Here is a 25,693-nt window from a genome sequence, read left to right as displayed (position 1 = left end):
TAGGCAGAATTACCACATCACTTTAAATAAATTAGAACAACACTGGACTAAAATTATTACTATATATGTTTTGTCCCATGCAATACATTAAAATGGAATATAATTCCTTACATCAGTAAAGAATTTGCATTTGCATTCTGATACCTTAACAGTGACGTATCATTAAGTCAAATCTTGGCACATAATCCATTTGCAAGCAGACACAGGCCTCGACTATACTTGTGACAAGTCATTCATATCGAAAAGGTCTTCAAAGCTCTTTAATGTGAAACTAGTGCAATATAAACTGTGATCATGAGAGAAAATTGAATTTTTTAGCCTCTTAGGAAACCCATTTTCAGTTTTCCTTCTATAACCTTTACATCAAGTCCATACAGATGAATAAAAGAGTGGTAAAGTAATCTCTACAGTTTTCTCTCATGACCCATAGACTTTTGTTACCCCCCCTCCCTGCCTATCATCCAAATCACACCACAGAGATTCACAAAGAGCATGGATTTTCCATTAAAATCTTTTTAATACATACTTGCATATTGTGTTTTACAGCCAGCCTTTGTTACGGTATTTTACATTACACCAACGATTTCTCCCTGGTGGTTCTCAGGCGCATCTGATTAATTTGAGGAGACAAAGCGACCCTCTGAATATCAAGTATCATCCGTCACCAGGAACAGCACTGATGAGAGATAAATGACAAGAAAGCTTCAGCCATGCTTCATTGGAAAGGACGACGCTCGCTACAATGGCTGGCTGCGAGTTTGTGTAGAACAAAGGCGCTTCCATATTTATAAAGCATTATTAGGGGGGAAAAAACATTTACTTTGACCTCGCTACATTATACTTTTCCCTTCATTCTATGATGTTTAGTACGCTAATGAAAACAATTCTCTCCATCAATTACCTATGAATCACTTGTTTAAGTAAAATATAAAATTCAACATCATAGTTGATTCTGAGCAGTTTTACTATACTATACTCAACAGTAGACTTTAATTACTTTGTTTCTTCATGTTACTGCAACATGCTGCAGATACTGTTTGTTACTAGGAATTTTTGTAGTGCAGAATTAACCTGTGTTTTCCCTCAATACAGCAGCGAGTACAATATTCTGTTTTGTTTTTTTTAATGACATACCTTTAAAATCCATTCAGTGAATTTGGTTTAAGTGTGAGTGCCAGAGATGACACACAGTACCAAAAATGGATAGATAAATAAAAACACCAAGTTCCATGGATGCAGATAATTTCAATTGGTTCACTAACTAAATGCAAATAGCAGAGAAAACATAAAAGCAAACATAAAACATATATGCATATATAAACTACATTAATATATATTAAAGCATTTACTTCATGTACTCCTTATTTACATGTTACTTTTGCACAACAGATGGCTGCTGCTAACAATTATAAATCAGTAACAGTCAACAGCATGGATCAGCAGTAATCTAACTGCAGAGACAGTGTCGTTTTCAGCTAATGGAAGGCACACTCTAGAGACAAAAAAGGTAACCAACAACCTGAACACCATTTAACCAGGGACAGAGCTGAACAAAACAAAGGTGCTCTACATTTTCTTTACCCATCTATGAAGAATGTGGAATGAGTATGTAAAAGAAAACAAAACATTTCTGGTCCCCTTCTAATTAGCATCAGCTCACAATGTTAAATCCATCTTGTAAGACATTAACGTGCTATCCTTTGCTTCAGAACAATACATTTCTTGTGAATGTTTGTTTTTGGGTTGTTGTTTTTTTTTAACATGGGGATATAGGGAAATGTAAAAGCCAAGAGTGATTGAAACCTTCACAGTGGCTGAAATTAGTAGAGAATAAATTAAAGCCAGTTATGTGAAGCTTTTCTTAGCCTACCCCAAGTATATGTACACACACAAAATGTGGAGATGCTGTGCAGACCTTTATGTGAGAATGTCAGCAGTCACTGTAGGTACATAACAAGTGCAGTGGTACACCCACAGATCAGTTGGAAGTCCATACTCCTATTAGTTTCAGTCAGTTCCTCATTCCACCCATGTCGTCTAAATACAAGTTATGGTTCCCTGCCTCGACTCCCACTCCACCCGAAGAATGATAAAGTGCCATGTGTGACCAATACCACCAGCTAAGACGGAATCTTCAGCCTAACCTACATCAGGTGCACATGGCACCATCTCCAGTATATTACTCATACAGTAAGGCAGAGAAGTATGTTTGAGGCAAAAGATTGCCTGCTTGGTCTGATAATCATACAGTACAAAATATATCAATCATCATTTCTCCTCGAAAAGTAATAGAAATAAATCAACTGTGACTGATTATTTAATTTAACTGACACTACAGTGACAAAACTATATTTTGCATAAATGACAGTACTGAGCAATTTTTTGCTTGTGATAGGTGTGAAGCAATGAAAATAGTACATGTGCGACACCACTCATTTGGCTGCAGTCTAGACATCGGAATAAGGTGATTATTATAATTAACTAAATTACTATGATGCCCAATCTAAAATATTCTATATATAAACCTGCTAAAACATCACTGGTATATGTTATATGTTAAGCGTGGCATCATGACAGAGGAACTGTGCAGTCGGTACATAAAAAACAAAACACTGCACTGCTACATTATCAATAGTCTGCAAGAGCAGGGTTACTATTCACCTCAGGTTTGCAATGACCCCTTTTTTTATTGGCATAGTGGGAGACAAAAGAATCCATGTGCTCTCCAGATGTTGTGTTCATCAGTAAGGGTCAAGTTGGCATAAAGAACAAACAGCTCATACAAAACTTGTGGGTGTGGATAAATAAGACAATTATGGAGAAACTTGTTGACAAAACTGACCAGTGGAGACAGACCCAGAACAGACTGCTCTGTGACACTGCAGCACTTGTCATTACGATGACACACCTCAAACTACCATCACCACCACCAGAAAGTCTGTGTGGTCAGCAAAAAGATCCACCCGCATCCTACTAACGGCATAATAATCCACTTTTTGCTCTTGAGAAATGCATGAGGGGGAAAAAAAAAGAAAAGAAAAGAAAAGGCACAGGGATTTTATTATAATTTTGCTTGGAACAGGCAAAACAAGAAGCCCTTGTTTTACCTGTGCCAAAAAAGGGGGGAAAAGGCCATTTCTTCTAGTCTTGACTGTTTTTAACAAGTATAGAATGCTACACGGGAAACAGTCATAGTTAAGATGGCAAATTGACTCTGACGAATGGCATGAGGCCTTAGCATGACAAACGATTCAAATGATACATTTGTCCTTCACACTGTGCATGTGGATCATTATCGTGAGGAGTGATCTAGCGCTGGGACATGAAGCCGAAACAGGAGTCCCACATGTTCTACACAGTCTGACATCCATCAAAAACACATTCCCTGAGCTCCTGCCTTCTGCTGCCCCATCAACAGCAAGCACTGGCAATAAACTGTGTAGCTGTGCCTGCAGTTTTTAATTAGACGCATACAGAGAAAGAGGAAGAGAGGGGGTAAAGAGAGAGAAAAGAACAAATAATTTCATGCACCTCAGATGCTATTAATCTGTTGTTGGCTAGGACAGGGAGAATGCCATCCAATTACTTATTTTTCTCCATTGTGAATTGATTGTTAAAGCAGTATATTTTACAACATTAACTTACAATTAATGAGGGCAACTGTAAAAATTTAAGATACAGTATGCCTGTTCATTGCCTAATTATCCTTAACATTCCAACCATATGCATGTCTTTATTTTGTAAGGTAAGCCAACTCTTATTACAAACAGTCACATGTACACCGTTGTTTTGTTATTGAAAACCACATCCTCTATACTTAATCGTTGTAATAATTCCTTCAGCAAATAATGGTGCAAAATGATTATTAGATTATGATAAACTGAGATGATATTGTGAGCATATAACAAAAAGATGTAAAAATTGTTGATACTTTGCAGTTTTTTTGCACACTTTGCAGAACACGCATTTAAAATAGCATTTGAAATAAGGCTTTCCTATGCAGTTTCACTTGGCTTTAGACTGACACACAAGTCTTACAGGAATTCAGCAACTCAGTCAGTCAGTTAATTTTCTGAAAAGGTGCATAAGCCATATAAAGAGTGGGAAAAAATACTGAGAATATAAATCAGGTTCAATTATCCAACAGGAAACAACTGTAAAAATCTAACATGAGCACACTGCTGATACAAGGCTTGGTAAAATAATTGCTTCATAGTAACGGATGTCTTTTTTATTCCACTGAACAAAAGACTCCCCTGCTATTATGATTATTGCTTATTTACTCAGTAATCAACTGTAAAGGGATCACGTAGTGGATTATTAGAAAGAACTTGCAAAATCTGTCTGTATATGTAAAAAGGTTTTGAGAGTCTTTATGGTTTGACACTGCATTTGCAACAACCTGTATTTTCTAAATAAGAAACAGCATTTAATAAATGTGAAAATATGAGGCCTAAGAGAGTTTTTAAAGCCTTTGCTCCTTGCTGTCAATGTCCAAGAAGAAATAAAAGGCAGTCAAGATCAAGGTAAACAAAGCTATCACAGTATTTTCACTCCCAGCTCCCGTCTGTCTCACTCTCCAAAGAGCACAACATAAATCACATGGCAACCGTAATGGGAGGTGGGACTGTAGTGTGCCAAATGAAGCAATAAAAAAACATCCTGAGTGTGCCTTTCAAGGCATTAGTGACACTGTGTCCGTATGTCCACTGTTTTATTGAAGCAGATGATTCTGGTTATATTCAAACCAACATCTGTGCACATGCTGAATGCCCTATATGAAGGTCACAAAAAGGGATCCGTGATTTTAACCTTAGAATGTGACACTGCGATAATGAAATTTCAGGCTGTAAAATGAAAACATTAATTTTAATAGCTGATCTTCTAAATCACCATTCTAATGGACATGTGAACACATCTCTGCATTAGAGTGATGCAGAGAAACCAAAGAGCCCTCAATGTCGCAATGTCAGGGAGAGCATGATTAAGAGGTTTATAACAGAGCACTGATCTTCCAGCTTTCACACATTCAAAAGACACTGCAGTGGGCACATGAAAGACGGAAAGACAAGAAAGCTTTTAAAAATCAGGCTTCTTATTTTTAAAGGACGTTGACTAAAGGTTAATGCTTACTTTATTTTAGTTAGTTATAGTCTTCCTCTTTTCAGTCCATCTAAAACCAAGTTTGGTGGTGAGCCACAATTTTTCGAGCACTTATCTTGCTTAAACACCTCTGAGGTAATTAAAGTCCAGGGGTTTTAAATTTGATTCATATCTCCATAGCCAGCAATGTCTGGTGCGATGTTTATGGTGATGTGAACACTGTACTGGTGTGTTGTGGTGAAGAGAGAATGTGAAAGTGAAATTGTCGAGCTACGTTCCCACCCTCACCTGTGGTGGTCATGAACTCTGGCTAATGGCTGCAAGAATCAGATAGTGAGCACAAGCAGCGGAAATGAGCTTCCTCTGAAGGGTGTCTGGGCTCAGCCTTGTAGCCAGGTTGAGGAGCTTAGTTATTCAGGAGGAGCTCAAAGTAGAGTTGCTACTCTTTTACATTGAAGGGAAGCTACTTGAGCTGGTTCAGTGATCTGACTAGACTGGACATCTCCTGTGTGAGGTGTTCAAGGTACGTCCAAACAAGATGACCCAGAGCAAACCCAAGACACACTGGAGAGATTGCAGTTGACTTGGGAAGGAGGTAGACAAGGAGATTGAGGTCCGGACACCTCTACTTAGACTACTGGCCCTGAAATAAGCAGCAGATAATGGATAGACAGACAGATAGAAGGACAGATGCAGCAAAAACAACTAGTTCCTCAAACCAGAACACAAAAGCAGCCTGAAATTGGGCAGAAATGTCAAACTGTTTGACTCATGACGCTCATGTCTGGTTGTGATGCAAACACAAAAGGGTTGACTCAGCAGTGACAATATTAAATAAGAAAATTTGAAAGCGATACAGAATTCCAGATCACCTCGCTGTGTTTTATTACACTTTAATGCTGAGCTGTGGCTCTGGTCCCATTTCTGTGTTTTCTTTCCCATTAATAAAAACATTTCTTCCACAAAGTCATGCAGAAAAGAGTACAGATTAAAAATTCTAAAAATTCCCACGCCTGTGGTGGGAGCGTTTCAAAACCAAATACACAAATGATTACAGGGTAGTGCAGGATTAATAGATTCTGCTCAGAGACTTTGCTCACACAACATAGATCTCAGTGACTGGTGAGGTCATCTTTTCTAAGACAGTTTGGCACAATTTATGATGTCATTTATTGCAGAACATGCTTAACACCACTTGTCTTTTTGCTCTGTATAATGCAAAGCAAAAACACAAGGGACAATTAAAACCCACTAACAGCTATGTTATGAATTAGATTAGTTTTAAAATAATAAACCAAAAACGTGTGCAGTTAAATCACATAATATGAACTCACATGGCTAAAGACCCTAAGGTAGCTAAACTGGTCGTGCTTAGAGTAATGAATGAGCATCTAACTTGAATTTCATCATTGAAATGTGTTTATATTTTGCATTTGGATAGACTAAGTATATTTTGCTGTAGCTAAGTCCAGGAGCATAATAAGCACAGGAGTTCTGACTTATTGCTAGGTATGAAGGAAAAGAGTAAAGACGTATAGTTTTATTTAGTTCACTCAAAATGGGACTAGCACCGTTTCCCCCTAATGTAGAATAAAATGAAGCCAAAGAAATCATAATTGCCTACTTCTGTGAAAGATGGGACATGGAATTAACAAATTAAATGAATGCTGACATTTGAGTTAAGCCTCATTATATATTAGATTGATTATTTAAGCAAAATATTATTGTAATCCAAATTCCAAGGTTCAGTCCCGTGACAAGTATTTTCCTACTTCCAGATTTCTTATTTTATTGCATATTTGTCATGTTGGGATGATGTCCTCTTTCAGTAATGCTGTCTTAGTTTTACACCAGATGTAAAGGGATACAACTTTTGTCTTGTTAGTCCACTTTTTCCCAAAAGTCTTGAAAATCATCTAGATGTTTTTTTTGGCAAATGTAAGATGAGCCTTTGTGTTCTTTTTGGTGAACAGTGTTTTTTGCAGGAACGCTCACCTTAACTGACATAAATGAGGTCTCTAGTTCTTTACATTTTTTTTCTGGCTTCTTTTGCGACCTCCTGGATGAATCGTCAACACACTATTAGAGTAATTTTGGTAGGCTGGCCACTCTTGGAACAATGGTTAACCTTCCCAAATCCTCCACTTTTGGATAAACCCTTTTCAGACTAGTCAATGACTTTCTTTCTCAGCTGTATTTGAGTGTCTTTAGATCACTGCATGATACGTTGGCTTTTGAGATCTTTTGGTCTACTTCACTTTGTCAGGGGTTTTATTAATTTTATTATTCATTATTTAATAGTTCTGGCAGTAATCAGGCCTGGGTGTGGCTAGGGAAACTGAGTACAGCTTTCCAAATGAAAAAACAAAACAAAACAAAAAAAGAGAGAGAGGGGGAATATTAGCACTGAAAAATGGTATAATTCTTGTCTAATATTAAAATTTGCTTGATTATCTGAAGCATGTGAGTTGTGACAAATATGGAAAAAATAAATCAGCAGATATATGTGCAAATATTCTTTCACGACACTGTACATTCTATATATATATATATATATATATATATACGCCAACATGCACTTTATTCCCTAATGCTCTACCAATTCTGCATGTCACTGTCTGGGGCTCCACAAGAGCAACAGACTGAACACAGACAATCCCTGTTGACATTCCACTGCTGTGAGCCATTAAAGCAAAGGTTATCAGAGAAATGGTGAAGGAAAATATCAAACAGTTTTTCCATTCAGAGTTCTTTGTTCTTGGCACCAGGATGTGCCTGGCTTTTAACATCATAATTTTAGGAAAACTAACAGGGAGAGGTTACAAAATTAAAAAGGGCATTTTATTCTTTTAAATATGGTACTTGTAGTGAAATGAAGCAAGATAATGGCTGTAAGATGAGGAACAAGAAAAACATTTGGCTTCTTTTATTAGCACTCAAAACACCTGAAATTCATTGGAGAGTTAATACTAAGCTCACGGTACATGCAGCTGTGCCTTCAATAGATCCACGAGAGTCACTTGGGATACTCAGACTATTTTTATTTTGATGAATGTGCAGCAAAAAATAACTAATTTCCTGTCTGCCTCAGAGCCATCTTCACAGAAAGAGCTTCTCCTCTGGAGCTGACTGCACATTTCCATCACCTGCTTGCACTGCCATATAACACCAGCATTGACTTTGGTACTCAACACTACCGGTAATAGGTTAACGTTTAATAACTCTGAATTATTACCATACCAGCAATCGTGCCAACAACCAGTGGCTAATTTCTATAACTAACAAATATGACAAGTATATAATTGGAATGTGGGCTTAAACATGCTCTTGGTTTAGAAGCACTGCTGCTGTCATTGAGTTAAGCCTCGCTGTAACAACAGCTTGTCAGTCCTTCTACTGTTTGAGCTGAAAAAGGTTTAAAAAAAAAAAAAAAAAAAAAAAAAAGGCCTTTAAACTACTATACATGTGCAAAGTTTCACAACATCGTTACTTCATTAACAGCTGAATCCAGTGAGCCTACGACAGCGCTAAACAAATGACATGCTAATTCACGTTACGAACAGAATAAGCACAGTTAGCTACTTCTTTACTATGGGAAGGAGCAGAGGTATATGCTTGCCACCACACAGCTAAAACTATCAAAAACCTCTACTAGGTGCACGTGCCGTAACAACAACAAGATGACTGACATTTCCCATTTGGATTTCTGGCTCTTTAGGGTAAGCTCTGATTTGCCCCATAGATTTTTGATTCAGGATTCTTTGCTTTGAGTCAACAGTGACACCGTATGCAAAATTAGAAAGACACCTTGCGATAGTGTGCAAATCAAGTTCCCGCTCACCATGTTTGTCCAGACTTACAGATTTACTTTAATATAAGCTTTGAAGAAATGCAATAGATGGGCACCAAAGATTTGTATCCAACCAAATGAGAGTGTTGTGGTTCTGAAAAATGTCAAAAAAGTGTTTTTGCAGAACATTACAATATAACTGTAATTATGACCTTTGATCTTTTGGCCAGGAAGTCTCATGACATCATCACTTTATACACCAATTATAACAAAATTTTGGCCGATAATTAAGAGATAAAGTTTTCAGATATGGCAGAAAAGCTCTTTGTGCAGCCTCGGTGACCCTGACCTTTGACCACCAAAATCTAATCAGTTCTTTCTCGAATGCAAGTGATGGTTTTGTGTCAAATGTGAAGAAATTCCCCTTAGGCACTCCTGAGATATCGTGTTTCTGGGAATTGGATGTGGAGGATCAGACAACGTGAAAACATAATGCCTCTGGCCACAGCTGTCACTGGTGTGGAATCATAATAAAACTAATTGACGCCTACAAAGCAGGACAAAGATATAAAAAGATACCAGTGCCTTCCACTGTCACATAAGAAGAACTGTGGAAGTGAAGAGAAGACAAGATCCGAAAATCTTTAGATAAAAGTGCACTCCTGCAGGTAAGCAGGCAAAGCAAAAACAACGATATGACTACACACAAGTGCTGCAGGAGGGTTGATGTTTGGTGCTCTTTTCCCCTGAAACAGCATTAATGCGCATACAATCTCTACATGACAAAAAAATTATTATGGTTTAAGTAACACTAAAACTAAATAATTTGAATTTGCTCTTATCACACACAAAAATCCACTAAATTTAGGACTCCATGAAAACACCAAAAGCCTTTTTGCACCACAGCTCAAAAAATCCACACAGATGTTTTGTCTTTGATATTTGATTTTAATTTTATATTTTCAGTATACGAAATCAAAAGCTGTTGAAGAAAGATCAATTTGATGTATGAATATCAAATAATAAATAATTACCATGACAGCAATGGACCCTTTGCTTCCTCCCCCCCTCCCGAAGCATGCCACTTATCCAAACATTTCCTCCTGGACATTCAGGCTACATGAATATAATATTCATTTTACTGCAGGAGGACAGTCAATGCATAACAATGAGATCTGCTAATGAAATCAACCATCAAGCTGAAATCCATACATATTAAACTAGTGTCTCAATGTCATTTGCTTTTTGCCTCGTTTGCTCATTTTCCTCATTTTTCCCCAGGTCCACCCGATATTTTATGGCGATTTGTTTACAGTCAAGAACAATACGCGTGTAGCGCAGTTTTATTCTGTGCATGTGTGTTATCCAAGTAATGAGAGGAGCCATTACCACATTAATATAATTTGCATAAACATTCTAATCATTACAAACCCTTGCACCTTAGCAAATTGTTTATTTTGTGTCACGTAATGTTAATGAAAACCAGCCGCCAAATAGATGCCATTCATACCCCTGAGTAATCACTGCCCATTAACTGTCAAAATATTTTCAGTAATTCTATAACAACAATGGTCTTCTATCCCCTCCCGCACATTTATATAAATGCTATAGAGCTGTACACAAATAATTAGGTATTCATTTGCTGAATAGTTATTAGGTTTTCAATTTTGGGTATTTACTGTAAATATCCTTTAAAATGTCAAAGTTGTATATTGTAAATCAGCTTGGACCTAGCCTGACATCCCTCATATTCAGCGCAGTGATCATTTAGGCTTCATTTAGCCTTATTTTTGCCAGCTTATCAACTTTGATTCAAGAGCTTCACACAGCACCAAGTTAAAAACACTAACAAACAAACAAAATAATTTCTTGACAACCAAATCTTTCCATCTGCTCAGACAGGCATACCTCTAACTGTACTGTTCGGTGAGCTGCAGCATCAAGACTGAGTCTGAGCAATGTGTAAGAGAGGAACAACAAATTAAGCCTTTTCTTTTTTTTCTCCCAATCATTTTACATGAAAATAAAGCTGAAATCACAACCCTTTCATAAGCCTTAACTTATGTGTTCTGTGATTTTTTTTTCAGCCATTGTCTCAATTTGGCTGCCAAAGCTTTGGTTGCCAAGACAAACAGGTTGCATACAGGACAGCTCTAAAATACAGTTCATTTTAAATGTTTCAAGGATGCAAGTGCTTGCTTGTTCACTGCCACCAATTTCCCTCATTATGCACATACACCCTGCTTAATGATTACACATTTAATCCCCCTTTAAATATGACATTTAAATCCTTTCCCACTAGCTTAGAGGAGAGATAACTGATCAAGTGCTAGGGGATCTCCGTGAGCGACAGAAGGTCACCGCCGCCAGCAGAGCTGATAGGGAAAATGGCGTTGATGCTCCCTAACTGCCATTTTTCTTCCCTGACAAAGACTCCATCTGCCACCAAGCCATTTGCAGCCTCGGAGTTTGAATTTCAATGATTTCCTACCATTCTACAACTCAGCATTCACCTTGATGTCCCCTCCAAACCTTCCTGAGCGCTGACACCACAGATCCTCTGTCCAGGCCCTGGAGGATGCCGACAAGACTCATTCTGCTAAGTGGTATTTGTGCTATTCAGGAATGGTAAGCATTTCATTACCACTACTTATAAACAGAAATAAGCGAAGAACGGACAGAGCATACCGTTTTTTTGCTATCACATCACATTACGTAACGACAGCAAACTTCTGCTTGGTTTCCTCTAAAAGTTACAAATTATAACTTTCTACATAGAGGGAAATTACACACTTAATTGCTGCACATGAAACTTAAAAAAAAGGCTTGGATAAACCTGACTTAGAGCTTCCATTTACAACATATGCCACATGCCAGCACTCAGGATCAATAATGTAAATGGAAAACATGACACACTTGGATAAACAACATTACCAGAACTAACCCAGAAAAAGCCTGACCTCACCTCCTCACAACCCACAAATGAATCACACGGATCACACCTGATGTGATGTAGTATAAACAGAAGAAATAATGATACAAAACACATTTCACTATTTTCAAAACATCTTAATTTATACCAGCCGTTCTGTCTGGCAACAATACAAGAAATTTACTGCTGGGCCTTTTAGGTACACTGAAGCTTATTGGTAACTGTTACAATAAATCCTTGAGGGATTCTACCATATACACAGATGAAAGGGAGAGAGATCAGCTTTAGATGAAGATGGGATTCCTGTGGTGAGGCTCATTTTGCTATTGCCATTTCAGCTCAGCTTGTCCGCCGTGCCTCAGTGACCCGTGTCTTTCTAGGGTCATCCACAAAAAGTCAGTCATTTCCTCTATATCAACAAGGGGACTGTGTACATGTCATGAATTTCATGACGAAGATAGGCCTGTACGGTACGTTGACTTTCTCACTATATAGATATTTTGACTCATAAATATTCGAAGAAGATGAAGTCAGAGCCATAGATGTTGGGACAGTGATTTATTTTTTTTTGTGCAATTGCAACTAGACTTTCAGTTTTAATTCACGAGGTTTGGCAAAAATATTGCATTAAATGTTTAAGATTTAGTCTTTTTAAAAAAACAAACAAACTTGTTTTACACAGTCTTTCAATTCAAACAGCTAGTTGTTGTATTTGTAGCATTCCATACATGCCGCCAACAAGAAAGTTGCAGAGTGCCCTCTGGTTAACAACTATGTAACATCAACACTCATAACACAGTTGAAGGGTGTTTTTTCTAGCGCTTCTTTACTTTTTAAATTTTAATTTATTAGCCATTATCAGCCACCTGAAATACCCACACCACTAAATTAGCAAATAACTAATATCAGGCTCTACAGATGACTGATCAGACATTTAAAAAAAACAAAACAACAACAACACAAAAAATCCATTCAAATGTGTTGCTTAAAGATGCTCTTGGATTGTTTTCCATGGCCCGTTACTAATGTGTACTACTGTGATGCACCATCCTATCAGTTTGCAGCATCTGCCTAAATCTAAGGAGGCCGTATATTTCTATATGCTGCTTTTTTAGTCACATCATCAATAAACAACAATGCCCCAGTTTAACTGAGAGCTATACATGGCTATGCTATTATATTGCCTCCATCATTTTTAAACAGGCTAGTGTGTAAGCCTTTGCATTATGAGACACTATTTTCCTTTTCCATACTTTCCTTTTGCCATCATTTAGAACAATTTAATCTTGGTTTCATCCATCAGTATAGGGGACACATTTTTCAGATGTTTACTAGCAAAGACTAAGCTGCCTGTGTATTTACTTAATGAAGATAGAATTGTAGACGTTTGCTAAAAGCCTAATAGGTATCCCTAAGAAAGAGATTCAATGATCATCCACTTTTGTTTTCTTATTATTAAGACAAGATTATGAAGTTATCTGGACATTTTTTGTTGTTATCAGTACTTTTTTTAAAGAATGGACCAAATTTTTTATTTTGCCAATACTCAGGTTTTTTTTTATTTTTTACTAATTCTATGACTGGTCTCATTTGCTTTAGTTATTCATCATGTCTTTGGATGACCTACTGAATGACTGTCCACACATAGGAAGCGACTAGCAGTAATGTAGGAGCTGAGACCTAGAAATCAACAGCATTCAACAATGTCAAGTGACTACAAGCAAAATAACCACTGGCGAAGCAAAGTAGGAATGTCATGAGTTTTCCTTTTCTCAACTTAGAAGCAAGCGATTGAAGCAACTACCGATGAGATCGAAGGATACAGCACTGCTACAATTTTATGACTGTCACTGACATTCCATCTTTTTAGGTCACAATACCGCTGCAAATCTCTTCCTGTCTTGACCCCAGTTCAATCAGTCATTCATTAATCCGTTTATTGTGTTAGTATACAGAAGCAAAATTGCAGGACATCTGTCACTGTCCAAATACCTGACTGTAGGATGAGACAAGAGGTTTGTTTAGAGAAAGGAGTTTTGGGCCATATCACCCTGTTGTGGTTGGAGGCTAAACTAAATTCACACCACTGTAAATGAAACATCACATCTTTCAGGAAAGGTATGCATTGATCACCAGTGTTTTTCAAGTTACTTGAAAAAAGTAATCAGTAACTAATTGCTGATTACTTCCCCAAAAAAGTAATCCCGTTACTTTACTGATTACTTATTTTCAAAAGTAATTAATTACTTAGTTAGTTTTTAAAAACATGATTTACAACCTGAATAGGTGATAAAGCGATAGATCTGTCAGGCCAATTCTACTTTTTCTGCATAATTCATCATACAAAATGTAATCAAATGGAAAAGTCTCTTTTTTTTAAAAACTTGTTTTATCCGTTTTGATCTTTAACTTTATGCATCAGGCAAAAATGTAATTATATGCACCATTCTCTGACTTGAAGAAATTAGTTTAACATTTAAACCTATTTTCTGCACATTCCAGCACATAAAATAAAATATTTTTTGTGTTTACACTCAGTCTTTCAAATAGATGCAAGTAAAACACAGCAGAAAATAAATAAAGTCAAAGACTCAGCGGTCCTGTTGCTCTATTTTCACCTGTAAAGCAGGAGTGGGGTAGGCGGAGGTGTGCTCTGGTGCAGGTGTGGCGCAGCGGTCAGTGGAAGAATCCGCGAGTTTCTCTGTGAATTTCCCATTACGTCTAGCGCACTCGGAGCTTGTTTAGGGTTACAAGTAAGGCGTTACTGCCCATCTCTGTTGATCACTGAACTACATCTGATTAATTAATTAAAAACTACAATAAAAAAAAGCCTGGAATATACACTATATGAAGTATTAGGCCACCTACACATTACACCTACAGGAGTCTTCATGGAATTTGCCTCTAAATAGGCATTATTATGGAGCTGGTCTTCTCTGAAGGCTTTCTGCAAGATTTTGGGGAGTGTCAGTGGAAAATTTTGCCCACATATCCAAAAGAATGTTCATGAGGGCAGACACTAATATTGGGTGAGATGGCCTGGGTCACAAATGCCATTCTATTTCAATCCAAAAGTGAACATGGCTTTGTGCAGGCCAGTCAAGTTCTCCCACACCCAAAACCATAAAACTGTTCTCATAAAGTTGGAAGGTGAAATTTGTCCAAAATGGTAAGCTGAAGTATTAAGACTTCCCATCACTGAAATCAAGAGGCCGAGGCAAACACCAGGAAAAAAAAAACCCATAGCTTGTATCCTTTCTCCACTGAACTTCCCAGCACAATGCAGACGTGCAAGTAATGCTCTCCTAGCATTCGCTCATCTCAATACTCAGACTATCGGGTAGAAACGCACGATTAGTAATTTCACTGAACACTTTTCCACTGCTCCAGAGTTGATTGGCAGCAGGGTTTGCAGCACTCCATCCAATGCTTTGCATTGTGCTGGGTGATGTAATGTGAGGTTTGCAGATATTACAGCCATGGAAACCTGAGAAGCTCACAGTACACAGTTTGGGTGCTGATGTTTGGAGTGATTTTGATGATGGCGACTTTTACACATTATGCACTTCAAGAAAGAAAGTGTGTACATTATTGTACTTTATTGAGCCCCGTGGGGAAATTGCTCTCTGCATTTAACCCATTCACTCAGTGAAGCAGTGGGCAGCCATTGGGCGCCCGGGGAGCAGTGTGTAGGGACGGTACCTTGCTCAGGGGTACCTCAGGGTAGCTGTTAAGGGGAATCGAACCCCTGACCTTCCGATCATGGGGCAACCACTCTACCTACTGAGCTATCCCTGCCCCTCTTTCTTTCTTTCAACCCTCTGTGACTAAGCTCAGTGACTTTACTTGATCAGACACTGTGGCAGAGTTGTGATAATTCTAAAATTCTTCTAATTTGCCGTAACACCAATTACAGTTGACTGTGGAATATCTAGGAGAGAAGAAATTTCACGAAATGACTTGTTGCAGCAGTTGCATTACAGTGCCACATTTCACTGAGCTCTTCAGAATAATCCATTCTTTCATAAATGTTTCTAAAAGCAAACTGCATGGCAAGAGGCTTGATTTTATACACCTGCGGCCTGCCTCATGAAACACTGATGCACAACAGAGAAAAACTGAAGTACCTGCAAGCTTGTAATAACTCTTATAAATTACCATCAGGCATTGCGGTCAAAGAAAAAAAAAAAAAACCCAACATTTTCTTATTGTACCTCTAATTAGCACTAAGTGATATACTTGCTATCTGATGTACTTTCCAGCTCGCTGTGAAGGCAGCAATTTCAATTTCTACAGGAGCTCAAAAAAAAAAAAAAAAAAAAAAAAAAAAAAAAGGGATATAAAGCTACTATATGTGAATCCCAAATTAAATTTTAAAACAGAGGCAAACAATAGCTCCAATAACACCAATTACCCCTATTTGGACCATAGTCATTTAAATATACCCCATAGTCAAAAAAGTTTTTTTCCTCCCCCAAGAGATTTAAATATGCTCTAAAGCCGTAACACTTTAACGCAAAGACAGATAGGAATTAATTAGATACACACAAAAAATGAGAGCAAAGCATAAAGCAGCACAGACTAATTTCATAAAGGAGGACTTTGTTATATTTCAACCTAATTGGAAAAATCTTAATCCCATCCCCAAATAAGACTTGAAAATGAGGCGATCCACATAGTTCAGCATGTCCATTCATCAGTTACATGTTCCAGTTTTACAAAGCACAGGCTTGCTTTTCTAATTAAAAAAATATAGGAATAAAAATAAGCATTTCAAAGAGCCTAACAGTGGATGTTAACAATGGGCAGTCAATGCAACAAAATACTGTATAAGACTTTCCTCACTGCTGTGACATCGCCACTCGCCGCCTTAAATACAAGACAACAACAACAGTCATTTATTGCTTGATTTTATCGACTTACCCATTCAGCATTCTTCCTATCTGGCAGCCACATGAAAATGTAATAAAAATGATAATATGGACCCCTGGGGAAATTTTAGCATCAGTAGAAAAATCAAGCTTCTACTCCTAGAGACAACAGAGGGCAATGGGACATGACAAAAACACTTAAGATATTGGATTATGACCTACTGTGTAACAAGAGTGGCTTTGGAGCTATGGTGCCAACATTTGGATTTTACAGTGAGTCAATAATTATAATAAGGAATGTATTAGATCAAATCAATGTCATTAATTTAAGCACACTAAAACTCCTCTGGCAAAGCAGCGAAAATGATGAGAATTACTTTCCAACTCTTCTATTGATATTTCTGTTCAGAAACTGAGACGCAGCCACTCCCTTGGTCCAAAGATGTTTAACACACATATGTTAGGAACTGCAAATATTTCTAACCAGTATCCTATTCATGCATTACCATCTGGCTTCATTTTGTTTGGAATGTACAGGAAATGAAGACCCAGACCTGCCTGAGTCTGAATCATTTAAATCCTTTCAAGTCTTAGTGTGGCAAGTGTTAAAACCACTAACATTTCTAGAACTCTTAAGTAACCATTTAAAAAGCCTAATCATTACCAATACCATGGAAACATCAAAAATAATCGCTGAGGGATCTAATATTATCCTCATTTAGCAGGAGTATGATATATTGGGGGTTGGCGGCCCCTTGGAAATCGCCAGTTGCTTGGGAAAAATATGAATTCTCAACTGAGTTAAATTGACTTTGAAGAGGTTCCACGTCAAAAACATCCTTATGATTGCTTTGATTGTTAGTAGATCACAGCAGTCACCTTGAGGTTTTGAGTTAAAGATGCTGACTTTTTAGCAAATATTAAGAACTACTCGCCGAGTGGTAGTAAACGTGAAAAAGTGCAACGCAAATAAGAAAAAAAGAATGCTCTGCTACCTTACCGTCGCAACCAACACATTTCCAGGTTGCAACCCGTTTCCCCAGGCAACTTATGAATATAGACTGGAGATAGCTTAATGTGCCCTGTCAGCATTTCATGTTGAAAAGTTTACACAACTTGAAATGTAGTCATGTTCTGCTACACAATACTTTACAAGTAAAGCAGCCATCATATTGAACCTCAACACCTTTTCAGTTGTAAATCTCTATCAGTAGGCCAAACTTTATAATTGTGGGTCCAAAAGTCAACTTTTCAGAGTTTTAATCTATACATCTTTTTTTTTTTTTTTTTTTTAAATGTCACCGTCCAAACTAGCCAACAGTTCCATAACAATTTGATGAAAAGAAACACTGCTCAATTTACCTGTTCCCATGGTGCATTCTGGTATTGAAGGCCTCCTATTTTTAATTACCCAGCCAGACTTAATCCAAGATAAACATAATTTAGTCTTTTTATCTGTAACAGAAAACAAGTAAAAAAAAGTTATCAGTTTGTTAAATCTGCTTTCTGAAGCAGACTCTACGTGAACGATCAAGCAGACCAGACTAGCGTGCTTTAACCACAGCTCAATTGGCTAATTAGCATACGTAACATGGGATTAATTAGCATGTTTCACAATCTATATTTATACATAAACCTTCTCTGCAAAACAGGAAGATGGAGCTATAACACCAGATACAGATGTTGGTGAGATATCTATTTTTACCCGAAGATGTTTTTAGTTTGTTTGTACTTAAATTTTAATGGCTAATCTTAACAAAAATGGAAGACATGTTCTTAAAGCTGACACTTTATTTACTTTATATCTGAGTGGACTGCTACTTGAGATGGCTACCTCCCTGCTCTGTTTTTGAAGATCAGCTGTTACAGGTATATCGGGTCCATAATGCAAAATTTTAAACATTCATTAAAACACAGAAAAAGCTTCAAAATAAAGCTGGTGAGGTAAAGATCTAGAATGAAAGAGCTAATATGTCACTTTCATCCGCCACATTTTCAGATATACAGATGCTGTTACCCTCCAGTTGTATTCGCTGCCAATAAAAATGAACTGTATTCAGCAGATCTCTCATCACCTGCACTTGACTGTACATCACGTACTGCACATCATCTCACCAGCTGTGCCACTGTGTGTTCTGAATACTAGTGGACAGACAGAGGTAACTTTAATCAACAGCTTCTGCAGGAACTATGTGAACTACTCCAAGCCTGAGGCTACTTGGGTTACTCAGCTATTCACCGATTTAGCTTCATATGATTTATTAAAAAAACAAAAACAACAACAACAACAACAACAAAGAGCTGCTTACTAAGTCATGGAAATAACAGTCACAGGTACCCTCTGTAACAACAGACTCCTTAACTGCCCTACACTGAACCATGCTACTGAGCGTGCGCCCTCTTGGCTCTAAAACACCGTGTCAACATTTTCTCCTTTAAATACTTATATCATGAAGTTATATTATCATTATGTTTGCAATATTCATGTAGTGCAGCATGAGCGTTTGCCTCACCCTACACTGAATGCGCTGCTTATTTGGATTATCATGGCGTGTATCCACTCTTTTTAGTGGTTACACTTGCAGTGCATGTTCTACACAGTGCTGTGTGACTGACGGGCGAAACATGAAGCTGGCCTTTTGTTTTGGAATTGCTTTGTGTCTTTATGTTTAGGACCTGTGCTGTCAAAATGAAGGTATTTCACAGATGTTTTTTGTAAAATGGGTAAGTAAAATATCTACATATTCCAGCCATAATAGCAAAATAAAATAAAAAATAAAATACTGATGCAATTCCCATGTTTATTTAAAGAATCCTGAGCACTTTCTAAACTGTGCATATTTAAAATGACTGTGCCCACCTCCATGTGAAAAAGAAAATACAGAAAACAAAACAGGTGGTATTTTTTAACGTTAAAGGAGCAGCCCTCTGCAGCATGCATGCACCAATTACTCGCTGCCCTCATGCCTGCTGAGCACGCTTTTATTAATTATAGTAGAAGCAGGATCTGCTCTGCAAATGGTGTGCATATGTTATTCTTCTGTTTGTGTCACTACTCTGTCAGTATAGATGTTTATGTCTGAATATCACAACTCTTAAAGAAATACTGCTGGTATAACCTCTGGTACTATACCTTTATTATTAAGCATTGTTGTGTATTAAGCACATATATTATCCTTTTCAGCTACGCTGACAAAATGTCATTAGTGTAAAATACTGCTATTCTGTTAGCACCTATTATTAGAAAATACCAGAAGCAACCACCAAAGTAAATAAAGTTCTATAATTACATATAAGTATTTACATATAATTAATTAATTACGTATAATTATCCATCTGATAATTTCTTAGCTGATGTTATCTAATGATAAACGTTTTGACAATTTAAACAAAGAGTACATTAATGATTAAATATTTGCTTGCTGAAATGTGGCATTTGTGGCATCTTGGTTTATATTCATAGTGTTTTTTTTCTTGAAAAGTATTCATTTTTGTTCTGTCAGTAGGAAATGCCTGTTAAGTTCAAAATTTTAACAACCCCATTACTTAATTTCTTTTCTCAACGACGTCAGATTGTGTATTGCACGTCTGCTGTAACTCATTCAGTGCTTCCCTTTAGTTGGGTGGTCCACCCAGAGGTATTTGTGTTTGCACAAGTATATGCGGCAATTTATTGTATTAATCTCAGAATGCCGTCATCCGTGATCAGTTAACTAGCAGGAAATTCCCTTGCTTTTATTTTGCGAGCTCAGTCAAGTTGCCCCAGGCCTTCCCAGCTTATATTTTTCCTTTTGTATCACTCGTTAGCCAAGGCGTGTTTGATTGTGGCAGTCCAGAATATCAACTCACACCAGCTTCTCCCTTTAGAGAATCTCATGAGGTCATATGAACTTCCAACTCTACTGTCTTGGACTGCAGCTGTGATTGCTCTTATTCTGCTCTACAGGTCAATGCCAAACTGAAAAACAGCTCGAATCAGATTCTGCAATCCATCAAGAAGAGACTTCTGTGTTGTTATGCCAAACTTACTTAGGCTGCAGTGTCACGCCTTGTAATCTAAGATTGCGTCCATAGGTTAAGAGTATTATTAAAGAGGTAGCTGATTATATTGCTCGTGTATTTGTTACAAAAAGCTTGGCAGATAAAATCTTTGATGAGAAGAAACTTAGAAATAGTCCTCCTTAATAATTATAAACAATAAACTGCCCCCGCCCCCTCTTCACAACACCACAAACAGACTTTAAATCTGTTTGAAACACTGCATGGCTTACTTCAACATAATCTACTGCACCTGATCTATAGGAACAGCATAAGCTTTAATTCACACCTGTTAATAATAACAAATAATCACTGGTTATGCCTAAAGCTGAATGGTATTTTAATTTAATGTTGCAGCATACACTCAGTGGCCACTATTTTAGTTACACCTGTTCTATTGCTTGTTAACACTAACATCTAATTAGCCAATCACATGACAGCCATTCAATTAATTTATGATAGTAGACATGGTCAAGACAACTTGAGGCTCAAACCAAGCATTATAATTATGGTGATTTAAGCAACTGTGAACGCGGCAGAGTTGGACTGGTCTGAGTTTTTCAGAAATTAGTGATCAACTGGGATTTACACACACAGGCATCTTTGGGGTTTCCAGAGAATGGTCAGAAAAAGAACAAAAAAAACAAATAAAAAAAGAGCAAAAATGCTTGTTGATGTCAGGTCAGAGGAGAATGGCTAGACTGCTTCGAGATGATAGGAAGGCAAGAGTACCTCAAATAAAGACTTGTTACAACCAAGAAATACAGAAGAGCATCTCTGAATGCACAAGATGTCTAAACTTAAAGCAGACAGGCGGAAGCAGAAGACCAGACTAGGCCCCACTCCTGTTAGGCTAAGAACAGCAAACTGAGGCTGCAGTTTACACAGGCTGACCAAAATTAGACAACAGAGGATTGGAAAACGCTGCCTATTCTCACCTTCTTAGCACACTTAAGACCTATTACTACCAACTGAAAATTGGTTAAATACCACAGCGTACTTAGTATTGTTTAAATGACCATATTCATCCCTCAATTACCACATCTTCCTCTCATTATCCTATGGCAGCTTCTGGCCACAAAACTGATCTGAAACTGGTTTCTTGAACATGACGACAAGTTCACTGCACTCAAATGACCTCCACGGTCACCATATCTCAGTCCGGTAGAGCTTTAGGATGTGGTGCAACGGATGCACAGCTGACAAATCTCAACGTGGATGAAAATCACTAAGGACTGTTTCCAGCACCCTGTTAAATATCATAGAATTAAAACAGCTCTGAAAACAAAACGAGATTCACACAAGCGCTAATAAATGTACCTAATAAAGTGTCCAGTGAGTGTAGTTTCCTTAGCAGTGTCATTTAAAGAAGGCAGTTATGTTTACTAACCCTTTCACTTTGGCCTCTGCTGAGCCAAACGTTTTCAGGAATGCATTTCTTTTTACAAGTTTCTAATAAGACCAGACAATGATAAGGGGGAAAACTGAGTGCTGCAGCATGCTTAGGACAGCTAAAGGGGGAAATATTTGTGGCAGCAGTGAGCAGATTTTAAATGCACGAGAATCAATAAAAAAGGTGGCTGCTGAAGCACAGTCTTTGCATAAGAGTGGAACACTTCACAACAGCAGTGATCTAAAGGTCTATATTCATTTGTAATACTGCACCTACCTGACCAAGAAGTATGAATATGGAGTCAAATCATTCATTCTCAACTGACCTATTTTTGATTTTATTTTTTGCTGCAAAGGGGGTAAATAAATACTAAACAGCCATCAGCCAATTAACACAGAAGGCAGACATCAAATCCAGAAGCGTCAGTGGTTCAAATTAAGCACTGCGACAAGCATCTCCAGGCGCAGAAAAAAAAAAAAAAACAGACCAGGAAGATGAGTGAAAAAGAGTAATCTCCCCGACATATTCCTAATAATCCACCTCCCCTGTGCCGCTCCCCTCGAGCTCACCCAATCATAAAGTGTCAACACTGACCTACAAAAAGGGACTCCTGTCAAGGCTTACATGCTTGAAAACATCAATCACGGCAGACAAAGAGGGTACATTGAATTATGCAGCATTAACCTTCGGGGCTTGCATATAAAGACCACAGATTTATTTATGCTTGTGTGTTAAGAGCCTCTGCACTGTTCCTTACAAAGTGCTGCCTGCCAAATTGATGAACCTGCACCTCAGCCCTCAGCTGGAGTCCAGCATCTTTGATTAATGAGTGCAAACTTGTGGAAAGGGCAAGAATAGGAGAGACAGGGTGAAAATGGGTGAAACACAAATATTATAAGACCCTGGTTGTTGTTGTTTTTTTCTCCACACTTGCTTTTAAAAGGCCATTGAAACAGAAACGGAAGATAAAACTATATATGCGTTTTTAAATCATATATACGGTAGTACACCTAGTAGTCTAGGAAAAGAAATAAATTATACAAAAACTCACTCTGCGCCTTGCACTAAAGTATATTGCTAATGGAAATTTAAGTGTGCTAAGCAGTTCTTTTAGACAACTTGTAATTAAGTGAATGATTGAGTTGAAAATCACGAGCTAAATTTGCCTTTGGAGCCCAGACAGCAAAGCCCTACAGTCTTCGTAGCACCCAAATGCCAAGTTGCTGACTCTATTGTTTTCTCTGTGTTAAAGGCTCATATTAGGAGCTTAACAACACTGCTCTGTGTGCAGAGCTCTTCAAGGGCATGTGAACTGAATAAATATGAGCCAAATGAGTGACCTTCTACCTGTGTTTTGATTCACTGGCAGTTACTGGATGCATGCATAACACATCAAGGCTGTGATCTGATTTATCTCGCTGCCTTGGCTACTGAAGCCATTTAAATGATGAACTTTAGCAGATCTAACGCTCGCTGCCATTTCACTGAGACTGTAAACGCGAAGGTCACATCCTTGTTTATTAATATCAATTATATCTGTGAAGGCAAATCTACTCAAGTGTGCGGCAAACAAAAGATGTGCAGTGACAGGATAAGCTCTATGGATTGCATTGAGGGGTTTTTTTTTTTTTTTTTTTAAAGAAGTGGGATAAATATTATCATGATAAAGTCTGAAGGGAAAGATCTGCAACAGTTGTTTATGTTTTCCTAAATTTCTGCTGTGATTGATGTGTAGTTTTTCCAGATAGGCAATATTTGTGTTTACTCACAAGAGGACAAGATTTTCCGAATTAAAAGCAAGCTAAGTGTGTTTAAAAGTGTGCTGCAGGAAACAAATGGGGACAATGTTATAATGTCCTGATTTCTGCGATGGAAGTTAGGCCAAGTTGTTGTTTGTGCCACCCGATTTATAACATTCTGCAAGGTTAAAAAAAAATCATAATAATAATTTAAATTAATTTAAAAATAAACAAAAACAAGCAAGAACTGAATTTCTATGACTTCCCACATATATGAAACTGTTTATTAAATGTCATTAACAAAAATCTAACTCACCTTAACTCCAAAAAAGCACTGTTTTAATCTCACTCAAAACAGGTAGTTTTTTCTTTTTCTAAGACTCGTTTACTATCATTACTGTAATAAACACAAAGCGTCTAAATAGAGGGTGCTATTTTAATAGCCCAACATGGCGAATGTCTTGTGGTTAATATGAAAGCTGGCACAAAAATGTCATAATCTCAAAGGTTACATTTCAGCGCAGACCACAGCTGCAGCGTTAGCTGTGCTTTTCCTTTTAAGAGGAAGAAACAAAAAACGAAGACAAGAGGCGGAGAGCGAGCAGCCCGTCTGCCACATTAATGCAGAATCATTTATTATTAGCTAAACATTACGGAAGCTCATTTGTGTTATATCCAGCTGTTGGACAATTTCATGACACGCCACGAGCTTAAACCCACGACAAATACCACACAAGCGGGCAGTCAGACGTTACTTTTAAACATGACACACTCCTACAAGAAGCGTAAAGTGAGCTATAAATTTAATAGCTAACTTTCCAGTAACGTTTGCGGACTCGCGGAGAGCAACACCGCCGCCAGGTACTGAACATCACTGTTAGCATTAACCGCTTACCGAAGTCTTCTTTTTATACACAAGTTCCAGTGTAAACATGATAGCAGTTATATCCTTAACAAAGTTTACCGCAGCAGCATTTATAACCGCTCTACATACTTTTAATACCAACTTTTTCATGTTTTTTTTATAACTCACCGAGCGGACACAGCTTCACTGAAGGCAAGTGTACGGTAAAAGGATGCTGCTGGTGAAGTTAGCTTAGCCATCCCAGACGAGCGAAAGAGTGAAATAATACATGACATGCGTGAACCTAACGAGCGAAGGTCGTCAACTCACCTGATTATCGTCTTGTATTCCTTAAAAAAAAGAAGAAGCGGAAAGGAAAAGGTGTTCATTTACGTCCCGGTCAGTTTAAGGGCTGTTGAAAGAGATGAGTGGCGAAGTGGTCAGTGATTGAGTCCGGCTGGTCGGTAACGCGCTGCTGAACGTGTTGATCTCTGATCGCAGATTGAAGAGCCTCTCCTCCTGATTCACTCTCCAAGCAACTCGAGCGAAGTGACGTCAGCTCCAGGGTTCGGAGAGGCTACCATGCAAAGTTGTGTGGCATCGTAGTCTCTAAGATGGCAGCATTGCAAACATATACATCTAAACATTATGCAACACCAAGCTCAGTAAAGATCACATATCGTGGACCTTGAGCATCAGTATTAACAAGGATACAAATTATAGTAATAAACAAATAAATACACATTCAAAGTAAGGTACCCAGTAAAACAGTTCATTTAAGGGGGTTGCAATTGCATCAATGCCAGTAGTTACATGTGCATCTTGTCAAACTTTCCAAAAGTCTGGACTCCTATAAAGAAAATATGAGCGTACTATTGCTTTGATGGTTCCTGGAATAAAATGTATAGAAAAGCGATATTGTCATTCAATAAAGTGCTGCATTTGGTCAAGTATGTGGCCGTCTGCTCACATCTCAGTGCATT

General features: G+C 37.8%; 1 protein-coding gene across 12 annotated transcripts in view; it reads right to left on the bottom strand.

Moving 5' to 3' along the window:
* The window catches only part of LOC113007391 (bromodomain adjacent to zinc finger domain protein 2B), a 54,138-nt gene extending 28,801 nt beyond the window's left edge, over positions 1-25,337 (bottom strand). For 8 of the 12 annotated variants that reach the window (XM_080290917.1, XM_080290926.1, XM_080290920.1 and 5 more), the window contains exon 1: positions 527-548. In XM_080290917.1, the coding sequence (XP_080147043.1) occupies positions 527-532 (6 nt within the window). In that variant the 5' untranslated portion in view covers positions 533-548. Of the gene's footprint in view, positions 1-526; positions 549-18,058; positions 18,152-24,899; positions 25,006-25,040 lie in introns of those variants that run through there. The other 4 variants (XM_026143903.2, XM_026143902.2, XM_026143904.2 and 1 more) reach the window with 4 other exon arrangements.
* Between the last annotated feature and the right edge of the window lie 356 nt (positions 25,338-25,693).

The sequence above is a fragment of the Astatotilapia calliptera genome, chromosome 16 (genome assembly GCF_964374335.1).
Source record: "Astatotilapia calliptera chromosome 16, fAstCal68.1, whole genome shotgun sequence".
Classification (NCBI taxonomy): Eukaryota; Metazoa; Chordata; class Actinopteri; order Cichliformes; family Cichlidae; genus Astatotilapia; species Astatotilapia calliptera.
This window is presented reverse-complemented; position numbering and strand designations above follow the sequence as displayed.